Consider the following 13,777-nt stretch of genomic DNA (forward strand, 5'->3'; position numbering starts at 1 on the left):
GGAGTTTTAAAAAAAAGTGTCCGGATCGGGATTCGAAGGGGTGGTGTAATCGTGGGACCTTCTGACCCCTCTCTACTATCTTTGTCGTAAAAACTTGAAAAAGGGCTCATTGGATTTGAAATTCAAAGGGCTAGTACCCTTTTTAATAGGCGAAAGTGATTTGAGGGCAACTAACCCCCTTCTCAAGCCCAACTTTTCCCCAAACACATCCAATCAAAATTTTTAGATAGCCATTTTATTCAACGTAGTTGAAAGTTTTAAAAATTAAGTCTTTAAGGATGACAACCCCTCCCGCCACAGCCCTCATGGCAATGGTTGTAAGTAATGGCTTGGGGGCATATTAATTTTTATTGAAAGCGTTGTCGTAGAAACTTCAAAAGGGCTCATACAATTGGAAATTGAAAGGGCTAGTGCCTTTTTAATAGTTGAAAGTGATTGGAGAGCGACTAACGCCCCTCTCACGCCCACCATTTTCCCAAACACATCGAATTAAAATTTTGAGATATCCATTTTGTTCAATGTAGTTTAACGTTATGGAAATTCGGTCTTTTAGGATGATACCCCCTCAGAGCCCTCAGTGCAAGGGTTGTAAGTTACGCCCTGGGGGCATATAAGGTTTATATAGAAAGTTGTTGCATAAATCATAGGTAAGTACGGGCCAAAACAAAATTGCCTTCCCAAGGCCAGAGCAAAATTTGCACTTTACTGAAAAAATATAAATTTTTTTACTTTTATAACTTTAATAAATCAAATAATATTAACATTTTGTTTACTAATTATCATTATATTTATATTAAACTGAAAATGTACATTCATTTGTAATTTTTTTAGTAACGCTCAATTTATGTGCGGGCCTTGGTAAGGCATAGGGGTGTTGCATCCAACTTATGTTAATTTTTGCTCCTTTTGAGTTTGACTCTATAGATAATTGTAATTTCTGTTCGTTTAGGGTTTCATTTATTTATCGATGCTGATTTGTGGTAGTTTTACACTTGGCAGATTATTTGATTTTATTTTTGCTCGTGTTTTGTTTAATGGAGAGTTCTTTTCTTTTCTTTGACAAACTTATTTTGTGGAAAAAGTTTTTTTAATTAATCATATAAAGTGACCAGAATACGATATATTCCGACCAAAAATGATGTACGATACAGAGCTTACAGCCTGAGGTACTAAACCATGTCAATAAATACTTATTACACAGAATGTATTCATCATTAGTACCTGCATGATACAGTTGCTATGAAATCATAGAAACCAATCATAGCAACCAGTATCAACATAAGGTCTTATTTTCAAGGTAATTCCTATTAGTAAGAGAATAGAATTCAGGGGGAGAACAGTTTGATTACAGTCTTTTATTTGACAAGATATATATTAGCAAAAATGAGTGCTTTGTTTAAATTTTCAGAAGTTGATAGTGGAGCTGGTAGCAGCAATGATACAAAGACGAGATTATCAAATGTAGCAGTAGAAATTAAAAGAGAATCTCGACTAAGCCTTGAATAGGATGATATGTATGCAAGATATGTGATGTCATTGAGCAAATTCAAATTGGAGGAGCAGTTATGCTTTGCAGAAAAACTTGACATAGTGCATATAAATAGACTTCAAGCTGCTTTAAATACAATAGTGAAATTTATTGAGGAGAATAAGTTGTTTCAGTAATTTAGTGATATATATTATTGATGGAATTACCTATAATAAAAATGTTTCTATATCGATAATGTTTTTCTTGCTAGATATTCTATAGTAGGTTACCGAATATTCTTCAAGTAGAAATATTAATAGTTGGTTAGTCTGAAGTCAGTTGTGAGAGTGTTAGGATTGAAAAAGGGATGGATTTGAGAAACAAAAATAATACGGAATCTTGTGATTATGGAAAAATGTTTGATTCTAGATGACGATTTCCTGGAGTTATCTTTTAAAAAGAAAACATTTTCTCAAAGAATACTTAACGATATAATGAGAAATGGTTCTCCGTCTTTGGACTATTGTATGAAACTTTTATATAGTGGTCCAAACGCATTTAAATAATTTGTTGACATATTAATTGAAACAAAACCAAATGATATTGTCGATTTGCTTCTGAACACTACCTTAGAAATTTAAGACCCAATAAAAATGATTTTTCGTGAGAATAATAAATCGAGAATTTATAAGATTAAGTTCAAACTGGTTTAAGATGTTATTCAATTACTCCTCTCTCTCTCTCAATTTATCGATGGTATGTCAGTTTCATTTTGGCGGTGAGAGTGTCAACATTGGAAATATTTTCTATACATTTCCACTATGCATGTATACACTGGGCAGCTGGTCATCATGTGACATTGAGTTACTTGACTTAAAGCTCTTGCTCGGCAGCGTCGCCAGCATAGAGGGAACCAGACGTCAGCGCCGTTAGTCGTCTTCAGAGTGGCCTGTTTGTGCCAGGGTAAGATTTTCACTGGGGTCAATGCCCCACGCCGTGAGACGATCGCGGATGATACCTACCCATTTCATAAGTGGTCTATCTCTGGGGCGTTTCCAGCCGTTTGCAGTTGGATCGAAATCAAATATAACTCGGGCAGGTGTTTCAGTAGGTAGGTGAAGTAAATGACCGTACCAACGCAGCGAGCGGGACTCAAGCTGTTCGGACAGGGGTAGTAATTTAAAGAATAAGAGAATATCCCTGTTCCGTACCCTGTCGAGCCACCTAACGTGTTCAATTTTGCGGAAATATTTTGTCTGGACAGTATCTACCTTCATGATCTGCGACTGCGTCAAAGGCCAAGTCTCTGACGAGTACAACACGACACTTACTACCGAGGCAGAGTAGATACGAGCTTTCGTGATGTGGGGTTTGTGGAATATTCATCATGTGAGAATTGTACAATTATTGATGAGTATGAATAAAAGTGTAAATTATGCAACCCGTGTAAATTGTATATAGGATATGCAGTACATATTAAAGATTATAATTCCTGTCTTGAAGATATTTGTGACTCTTACCCTAGAAGACATCTATGCTCAAATTTTCACTATAAAATGTGACCAGTGGGAGAATACCTATCCTGGTATGATTAGAAAGAAAACCAAACGAGATTTTAGTTTATTTCTAAGAGCCTGGTAACGTCGTAGTTTTAAATTGTTTTGGGAGGATGAATCAGGTCTACCATTCAACTGCTGGAATAGCAAAAGAATTTGGTTTCTACGTCATAGTAGTGAAGACACTAGCTACTATGATTATAAGCCTACTGATTTTTATTTTACTGTTACAGAATGTGATTCACCATTTGAAAACAATATAAGTTATATTGCTTCAAATAAGCAAATTGAAAAACATGCAATTTACATTATGCATGAAAATAGTATCATTGACTTCACAAAGAGATACTCCAAGAGTGAAGTTACAGTGTACTGTAGAAAATTCGACCCTGACTTTACAACACATCAAGATCAATATTTAGTGAATTCAGAAGATCTACCAGCAATGGTTGTTCTCGACAACTACCTATGTGTAGAAAAAGAAATCTAAAGAGGACAAAAAAGTTATTTCTTATGTATATAGATTATTTGTATTAATAAACAAATTTTCATAAATATTTAGAAAATTTTATTCACATGGCACTGAAATCCATATTATACAGGTATGAAAGTATATTTTCCACTATGAAGTCATTCAGACGGGAATTGTCTACATAAATACATTCTAAGACCACCCTGGCAATACATGACATATGAAACTAAGAAAGGAGGTCCTTGTCGCCCTAGAGCAGAGGTCCTTGTCGAAATATTTGCTTGTTCTTCGTCTTTATGTTTTGTCAATGGCTGACAAAACACTCGTTTCCTCACCTTTTTGGATTTTAATTTTCATTTATTATTTTCTGTCCTCTCTTAGTTTCATATGTCTACATAAATATTGAGAAAATCGTTGTAAGTACAGCCACAGCATCTGAAAACGAAATATAGTAGTGTATAAAAGTCAAACCTTTTAGTCGTTAAAACCAACACTCTCTTCTGGTTTTGAATAATAGTTTTCCTACTGCTTTCAATAAAAATGTTGATGCTTGGGATGTAGAATGTATATGGTAGGACAAGAGGATCAAAAATTATATATTCTTCACCGTTTGAAAGATGCTTAGCCAATGACCTGTCTTTACGCTCGAAGGACTTCTATTAACAATAGAACTTGGTATCGTTAACACTTTGAATTTTTTCAAGGAAGTCCGATGGTAGGATTTGTATTTGGACATGCATGGATCTATATTAAATAAACTGATTATTTGATTTGTGTTCATGGTGCGAGGTCTAGTAGAACACTGGCATCGGGAGGGATTTCCCAGTAAGTTTCAAAATGATTTAATGAGATTAATGCAATACTCTAAGCTAATAGCTCGGCAAATGTGCACTCTGATTATAAACTCCCCATTCGTACAATACTCGTATCTTGAGTGCCAGACAAGTCCAGTACAATGGTACCATGAGTTTTGGGAAACATTGTATCAATTAAACCATTTTGAAATAGTAGTGAATCTCGATCTAGGGATTGTATTGGCAACTCATACAGTGCCCTATAGGATTTATCAAAAGACACATTTTAAAGTGGGATTCCATTTGCTTTACACACAAGAGATGAAAGTCCAAACATTTCAAATTTATGTGGGCAGCTAGTCCATGACCCTTTTGCACCAGCATTTTTACAAATGAAAATACTAATTTTGATTGAATTTCACCATTTATGAGTGAAGAATAAATGGATGTGCATGAACCAGTCGCAATATAACGCTGATTGGTGGTTGTGTGAGGAAAAATAGTTTGATATTATTTCCAGTAGCTCTCAGTTTTTCCAGTGCCAAAGCAACAAAACTCATAACCTGTTGCTTTCATACATGGAGTATTTTCGAGGTGAGAGAGTGCTACATCGGGATTGACAGGAATTTTCTTTCGTAAAATGAAATTGTATGGAGCAAACGTTAATTTTATGTCAACTTTAATATTTGGTCGTTGCCATTGGGGTATATTAAACATCTCGTGATTTATTTTCCGAACTAAATGTGCTTCACTAGTTGTCGCCTTTTTAAGTGTATCTGCACTATCAGTGTCAGTAATGTATTCACATCCATTGGGTTATCCCCCAATTCCTTATGTGACATTGGTGTTATCAGCATGAACTGTAGGTAGCTCGTATAATTTGAGACATTGTTGCTAGTCCTCACCAACGTACCATTTATGTGTACACTGATTTGCCAAAATAAATTACCTAATATAAAATTTTCATAGGATATGCCATCAATAAGAATTGGCATTGTATTATCAGATTTCTGGACTACCACATGTAAATATATAAATGTAGAAGACATATTCACGAAGCAGTCTTCATTGGAACAAATTTGAAATTAGATATTATCAGAGAGTGGTTGTTGTAGATAGAATTGTTCATAGTAACGATGTTTTGCATTCACATATATATTTTCTGCATTGAATAGATTTAAAGATGAAGGGACTGACGGATGAGGTTAGATATGCCATTTCAGTCTAGGAAAAGAAGTCCTTTTTCAATCTAACAATTTTCTTCCTTGGTTTTTTCTCTTTTTTCTTCTTTGACAAGAGTTATGTCTTTCGTTTCTGACCTGAGTAGAGACTGATGAGTGATGCAGTGCTTCTCAAACTTTATAAACCTTTTCCATCTTGTCGAGATTTCAATCGCTCGCCAAGGATTCGTGCACTGGACCTAAGATTTTTCGAAACTTTTTTTAAAATCCATGCCAGAGCCCCAATTGTCTAGTATAGAAGATGCAAAATCTGCCGGAGGCGGTGAAATATATTTATTAGCCAAGGGTAGTGCAGAGCAAAACAGATTAACAAACCAACTGCGTAGACCATAGCCCAGCATTGATGAACAACCTTCGTAATAGTCCATTCCATGACCCATTTGTCTTGGACCAAGAGTAGCAACATAGCAATCAATATCCTGACAACCGAATGCCATTTTCTATAAGATATCTTGTTATTGATCGACGACGCGTCGAAAATTACATGTAATCATGGCCAAACCTGTTGTTATTACCGAAGTTTCACCTAATTCAGTTCATAGTGTTAACTGATAGATTTCAAATTGTAATGAAGAATGTGATCATAACTGGTTTTTCGTTCAGGAACTCGTAGATGAACATTGCTATTACCAACTCTGGTCACTCACGCTTTAAAATGGTGCACAGGCCAAAAGTTTTTGCAGAATTTTATCAGTTTGAGATTAGACTTTAGTAGGTTTATTTTGGTTGTTGCTTCTACATCGCATTACTTCATGTTTCATACTCCTTTTCCATTTCCATGAAGAACACTTGTGGCCAACAACGTTCCTTCTATAAAACTTGATTTTAATTTACCCCGTTTTCATTGGTTATCTATGCTTTGATCTACATCTTGGTAAATGCCGAAAAAACGATAAGGACGCCTGGGGACGGCCCAGGCATAGATAACAGAGATCATACCGGTTAGTTGTTCTATCTTTTGCACTTAAATAGTTTAATTTTTTAATTTGCTTAATACTTTTTCTATCATCATTTCATAAGTGTGCAAAAAAGAGTGCAAAGAGCAAATAATGGGCAAAAAGAGTGCAAATTCGGTCTGTGGTGTGAAAGAGTGCAATGAAAAAAAAGTGCATTTCACACGAAAAGTGTGCAAGTTGGAAACCCTGATGAGTATATGCTTTACCAAGTACCAACCCTGGGGACGAAAAAATACAGCATCTTTTTCAAAAATATTTCCTCAACTCTTCTTTAACAGGAAATACCAAAACAAATTTCCCGTACGTATTAACCTCACAACATCTTCCAACTACCGCAGTTTTGGGTTTCTATTTACTAACCCCAAGATATTAAACTTGGTTGACCCTCCAATTGAAATTTATTCAATGATTCTGGCAGGCGAGCCCTTGAGCAAGTAATGGAAAGAAACCAGGAAAAGTTTTACATCTCACCTGCTTTGGGGAATTTAGTCTTTAAAAATCTCTTACATCCACTGCTTCCCTTTGCAGGTGGTAAACAACTACTTTCAGACTGCAAACACACCTAGGCCTTGTTACGACCATTAACCTTGCATCATGTAGTCTTTATGCTGCTCATGGGGCTTCTGCCAGTTCGAAGTTGCAAAGATTTTCAGCAGATTGCCTATGTGTTTACAAAAAAAGCAAAATTGTCCCTCTGACTTCCTTTGCTTAATCGATCATAATAATTGTATACCTGATTCAATAGCTTTTTCTTCTGTCAGGATTGAAACTGTGGTGACTGACGGTGAAACTGTCTTTTATCTGGTTGACCAATAATGGCAAGAAAATCTATGTGACAGTCATAACCTAGCAGGATATATATCAGCCCCAGCTGCTTTTTATGAGTCAGTCCTGCTTCTGCAGAATGAAAATAAAATACCAGTTTGTCGCAAAAACGAAACATTACTTCCGTGCTTTCTGTATTTTAGATTTTGCACCACATTCCACTTAAAACTGTGATTTTACTTTCAAAAAATGTAGCCATAGCATGAATTTAACCACTGTCTGGAAATTTGAACATTGGATGCATAGGTTCCTGACTTTCAAAGAATTTTTACAAATTTCATGACTGCTGCTTCGAGGGTTCTCTGACTTATTTGATTTTTCCAAACCTGTAGAGGCATCTCTACGTATCAATTTTTAAAAAATGCCAAAATAAAAATGTGGAATGTTTCGTTTGAACAAGTTATCATTTGAAGTTATGTTTCGTTTGAACAAGAAACTCAACGTCTGAATAACTTACAAAAACGGACTAAAACGCTTGAATATTGTTTTACATGATGTAACACTACATTTTTTTTTTTTCATAATTCAAGTTTCCTGCAAAATTTGAATTGAAATCAAGTTGGTGGACTGTGATGGAAAAGTTAAGAGCCATGGCTAATTGGAGAAAAGGCCAAGACAGATAGTTGAATGAGAGGCAAAGCTGGCATAAGCCTTTTTCAGAATAGTATGTAAAAATGATGTGATTTCACTTGTTGGTAGATAGTCTATCATTCATCCATCCATCATAGGGCAGAACTAAGGTAGATAGTCATAGAATAAGGGTAATTTAAGTAGTCCATGAGTTTCTATGAACCCTTTGAAGTTTCTACTTGGGTTCAATGTACTTGTAATGTAGATACAAGTACATTACACTTTTGTATGAAAACACAATAAATTGTGTTTTCATTTTTATTTGAATGATTGAAAATGGTCAGGGAATTTTAGGTTACAAGAAAACAAAAAAGCATCTCAGAAGACACAATGACTAGGTCAATTTTAACATTTCTTGGGTTAGAATGCAAAAGTACTTTACCGGTTTTTGGCTTTATATAGTACTGTCAAAAAGTTAATCCCTAAAAATAGGGATTGATAAAAAAAAAATGACGAAACATTTTTTTGAACGATAAACAATAATCTATAAGCTAATATGACAGTACATTCCAAAACGCACTCAGTAACCTTCTTCATCTACAAGGACATAAGCAAATACTTGCACATTCGGGATAATCTTCCTCCAGCGGATTATTCCACGGAATCTGACAAATCAAAGAATCGTCCTTAGTTTTTATACCGCTTTTTTTTTCACAGATTCCGTCAAATTGGCTTTGAACATTCCCGATAGAAACCTTCTTATTTTTTAAAAACGTTAAAAGAAAAATCAGGAAGCAAGAAAGAAGGTTTATTTCATATCTCACCTTCTGACACAACTCAAACAGAGACACGACTGTTTCCTTAAAAACACAAAAAAAAAAAAAAAACGAAAAGAAAGGAGGACCCACTACTAAACAGAGGAGACGAGAGGGAAAAATATACTAGAAATAAAGACAAACAGTTAATATGGGAATATTAAACACAAAACTTCGCCCTTTTCTTAATTTCAAGATAAAAGGTAAAAGAACAACAAAAAATCTTTAGCAGTTTCGTGTCCCTCAATATACAATGAATGACTATTAAAAAAGCTAAAAAGTTGCACGGAATGTCCTCCTACAAGGTTAGTTGGATTTTAACTATTTTTTTTTTCATATTCGATCTTAAGCAGTTTTTTTTCTCGCACTAGATCCCAAATAAAAAAACAAATAAATAATCTATGGTTGTACAATCTTGCTCCAACTATAGAAATAAACAAAAATAAAACAGCCACTTTATTTGATAGATTCATCGCAACTGAAGAGACAGAGCCATATTTCTAGAACATTTCGGCAGCGTTATTTCAACTCCAAAATTAAAACAATGAACCAATCAAATAAGCCTCGCACCAACTATATAAAAAAAGAGAAAAAAGAAACAAGAAATGCCGGGTTAATTCAGTTGGTCAACACTACTATTTCACTTAGTCCATAAGTCATTTACACCCGAAAAAACTGCTTCCATTCAATATAAGATTTATTTAACGATTGGCGTTTTTCAACTGGTTGGAGAGCCAATCCAGACCTTCATAGAGACCATCTCCACTAGTAGCGCAAGTAGCCTGGATGTACCAGTTGCGATTGCGAAGTGAGTGCAGACCCAATTTATCTGTAATTTCAGCGGCATTCATCGCATTGGGTAAGTCCTGGAGAAAAAGACGCAATTATACAGTGAATATATCACACACGTTCTTCAAATGTAACACAACTCAAAGACACTGACGAAAACAGCACTCCCTTTTGAGACTCAAAATTTTGAAGCTCAAGAGGGGGCTTACCAAGACAGTGGACAAACGTCTGGATAAAATGGATACCAGACAGTCAATACATACCACGTATGGATACCATGGCAATGAAAACATATAATAGGTTGTTTTATACCAAGGTCACCTCTGATCAATTTTGTGCCCATGAACAAGCATCACTGGCTTAACTTTTAAAGAGTTGATTCGAAAATCCATCCTATTTTTGGTTGTTTGGGGATATTAATGGGAATTGTAATATTTAGACGCAAATTCGTAACATAGTTTGAACAAAAAAACATATTATGGCAGAAACAATTTGTTAATAGAAATATGGAAGAATATAGCCTTTTTTTGTTGCATAATAGCACATTAAAAAGGGACATTTATATCATGAAGCTTCAACAAAGTAAAAAATGTATATTACACACTAGCAAAATAAGTTATGAGCTAGCTTAAAAAAATATATGCAAGTCTTGGATTCAGTGCTGTTTAAGTTATTTTTTTCACTCTCTTTGATTTTTTCTGCATTCTTTGATCTGGCTTAAGTCTAATATTGGCGAGGAAAGATGTAAAACTATAAGAATTTTTGCTGTGCTATGGCTTGTCTAATCATGTTTAGAAGTTTTCGCTTTTAAGAAATTCTGAATTCCTCACGCACTATATACACCTTTTAAGCTACAGGAAGTGGACTGCCCACTCTACACATTAGGGGGGGGGGGGGGGGCTATTGTACATACAATTATACAGATGTAAATTCTTTGCACGATTCCAATCTTAATAAGAAGAAAACCATTATTTCTCTGAAGGTGTACCTATTGTGAATTGACAACTCGTACAATTTGGGGCACTTACCATTGGGACTGTGTGGGACTATACTTCCCACTATAGGCGTTGTTTTTACCGGATGAAAAAGCATGTCATGGGAGTGACTGGGGACATAAAAGGAATTCGCCCTTTTATTACTTTTAATTTCATTAAAAAGATGTTAAAACTTTCAACTTCCAATCAATGAGTCCAAGTTACTCTTCCAATCAATGAGTCCAAGTTACTTCAGCCATCCGTTCTATACGAAGCGGCTGGGTATAGTGCTCTTTAGCAAGCCAGCGTACAGTGATGGCTCTGAAAAGCATATTTAGATTTTAAAACGACATTATTAAAATGATAGATCGGCTTATATGTATATAAATAAGACAGAAAGATTGAGGAAGAGAGTGAAAGAAAGAAAAGGGAGAGAGAGAGAGAGAGAGAGAGAGAGAGAGAGAGAGAGAGAGAGAGAGAGAGAGAGAGAGAGAGAGAGAGAGAGAGAGAGAGAGAGAGAGAGAGAGATGAGGAGAGGATAGACCTTACTTGTTTGTTAGCAAAAATCAGAAGTACTGCATCACGAAGTTCATCCTCAGAAAGCATTCGCATCAATTCTTCTCGGGCTTCTCCAACTCGCTCCCTGTCATTACTGTCCACGACAAAAATGAGGCCCTTGAAAAAGAATCAAATGACAAAAAGAGATGACACCAATTCGAATAGGTTGGCTTATGTATGTCTATGGTGGCAAATTAGCCCATAACATAACAGTTTAATCAGAGAAAACTAGACAAAACTCGGGTATTAATAAGCAAATAGGCCGTTGTAATGATTATTTGGTATAAACACAGAGTAATACAAGGAAAACTCTAACGCAATACAATCTAAAATGCAACAGATTATTAAGGAAAAAAAATATCACGAAAACATTTTCTTGAAGGTACATTGTGACTGCAATATAAGCATAAAAATGAAGAATAATTTTCGATTATTGAAATAAACTGTCAGTAAAATAATTTTAAAATAAAAGAAAGAAAAAAAAGATCAAGATTAACCGGCAGTTAGTGCACGAATTTCCTACACTGGAACATTCAGGGACTTTATATAGGTGAATTATACACTATACTATACTGATTACGATAAGAACGTACGCTGGACTGTACCTACACACTTTTCACCAGCCTAAAAATGCCCCCTTTTATTATTAACCCCCCCCCCCGGATAAAAATCCTTGTCCTAACTATTAAATTTTTTCCCTACTTACTTTTAAGTACATCATGAAGTAGAAATTTGTGAACAGTTATGTCATCAAAAAAAGCCTGATTGCGAGCATTCTATGGAAATCAGAGGCGAGTAATAAGACCAGCTAGAGAAAATCATCATAAAGATTGACTGAAAAACAAGATTGGCTTGGCTTCCATTCACTTAATTGAATTATTTCAACAAATTGACATTTCTAATTGCTTTTCAGTCATGGTCACGTAATTGCTTTTCAGTCATGGTCACGAACTGTTTAGAGAAATATTATTTATTTCGCAAAGTTACAGATTTACAAAATGCAGGAACCGAGAATTCATAGGCTGTTTTAAGGCCATAACGGTAATAATCTCAATTTTGCTCTAAGAACTGTAAGAACCACTCGCCCAAGACACTTTCCTCCAGTGGCAGCGATCTGCTGTCAAGTCAATCCAATTCTCGCCAGCTTGCAAATATTGCTCAGGTAGCACAAATATCAATGGAAAGTCAAGCTAGCCGGAAAATATTGCCCAACAGTATCACCAAAAATGTATTAATTTTGAAATCATGCAATATTTTGAATCTTATGTAAGGAGGAAGAACTCTCTTTCTGTTTTTCAGCAGTTCAACCAAGGTGGCTCCACTTAAATTGTGCCACAATGGAAATTCATGTTTCTTTCCTGTTACCTGAATGCCAACTGACCAGCCCAATTTCACCCTCAAGAGGGGTTATAAACCACAGAGATGGGATTGATTGATATCCAATCCTTCCTCAAAAGCATTTTCTGATGACAGTCAGTCTAAATTGGCCTTCCTGGCTTTCATATAGTTTGACGTTAACCTAAAGTAAGGAAACCCTCATTCAGCCTTCCAGAAATTTCCCAGGCCCTCACCGATATTTATGATAAACCAATGCCCAATGCTTCACCTTAAGAAAAAAAACACACAAGTTTAAGCTTAAGTGACTCCAGAGGCAAAAGACATCAAATCTCGTTGTCCATCATTATCAAGAAGACATGGATGCTGTAGCCTCAAAATTATTCTCCAGTCTTCAGGAGTCTAACAGTCGATAACACACTAAAAAGACTTCTTAGATGAAGTATTGACATGGCTTAACCTTGTAACAAGGAATTTTTAGGGACTTTAGAGACCTTGTGACAGCCCTGATATATATATATATATATATATATATATATATATATATATATATATATATATATATATATATAATATATATATATATATATATATATATATATATATATATATATATATATATATATATATATATATAATTTCTGAGACCACACTGGCTAATCATGATAAACAAAAAATCGCGAAGAAAGGAAGAAAACGAGGACAATTAACAGCCAGTGAAAAAATTAAAAAATTATGCAAATATTTCGGTCAATACCTCTGCTTGACCGTCCTCAGTACAGAATAAAACTGATAAAAATATAAAAAACCAAACCTTAAAATAAAAACACCAAACTAAAATTGGACGACCCTTTCCTAGTAACGGTGAAAGGGTAACTGAAAAAAAAAAAACAAGTCTAAATGGCATTTCAGAATTTCATTTTGCGTAAAGCAGTTTTAAAGGCTGATCGCTTTCCAGTTTGATTGTTATCGGAGACTCTATTCGATTGCACAATATAACTTTGTGGATGTTTGTAAAAACGATCAGAATTAATAATTTTTTTTTCATAAATGGGACTTAGAAAAATTTCTCCAGTGTCTCTATTGAGAGCTACTTTTTGGTGAATGTGCTTTTTTATTTCAACTGCCTCCCTGAAAACTTGCGTGAGACCTTTAACGGGGGCAACGATAGAGGCCTCGTCAAACAAAATGAAATGGTGTGTATTCTCGTACACATGTTGCTCCAAGGCGGAATCAAAAACCTCAGGCCTTTGGCGTAACCTCATTGCCTTGTCGATTGAGGACTTGTGCTCAGAAAACCTCTCCCCCAATTGCTGTTGGGTTCTACCAACATAAAAACAGCCACAAGAACAAGGAATTCTATAAACACCACTACCCAGAATGGGGCTGGTTTTATCTTTGCCGTTGTTAAAAAAGTTCTGAGT

General features: G+C 35.2%; 2 protein-coding genes across 2 annotated transcripts in view; both read right to left on the reverse strand.

Moving 5' to 3' along the window:
- Positions 1-2,397: 2,397 nt before the first annotated feature.
- LOC148951212 (uncharacterized) lies at positions 2,398-2,745 on the reverse strand. The gene has a single exon (XM_089091029.1). The coding sequence runs from the start codon at positions 2,743-2,745 to the stop codon at positions 2,398-2,400; it is 348 nt and encodes a 115-aa protein (XP_088947155.1).
- Positions 2,746-9,011: 6,266 nt separating this feature from the next.
- Arf1 (ADP-ribosylation factor 1) overlaps positions 9,012-13,777 on the reverse strand; it is a 40,411-nt gene continuing 35,645 nt past the window's right edge. Inside the window, exons 4-5 of the mRNA XM_089090732.1 lie at positions 11,010-11,135; positions 9,012-9,563 (exon numbers count right to left, since the gene is read on the reverse strand). Of these exons, the coding sequence (XP_088946858.1) occupies positions 9,399-9,563; positions 11,010-11,135 (291 nt within the window). The 3' untranslated portion in view covers positions 9,012-9,398. The remainder of the gene's footprint in view (positions 9,564-11,009; positions 11,136-13,777) is intronic.

Source organism: Artemia sp. Qi Xiang Cuo, chromosome 6 (assembly GCF_049724085.1).
Source record: "Artemia sp. Qi Xiang Cuo chromosome 6, ASM4972408v1, whole genome shotgun sequence".
Classification (NCBI taxonomy): domain Eukaryota; kingdom Metazoa; phylum Arthropoda; class Branchiopoda; order Anostraca; family Artemiidae; genus Artemia; species Artemia sp. Qi Xiang Cuo.

Bases quoted from the DNA above. Each gene is read 5' to 3' on its own strand.
- LOC148951212 (XM_089091029.1), bottom strand. From the start codon at position 2,745: ATGAAGGTAGATACTGTCCAGACAAAATATTTCCGCAAAATTGAACAC.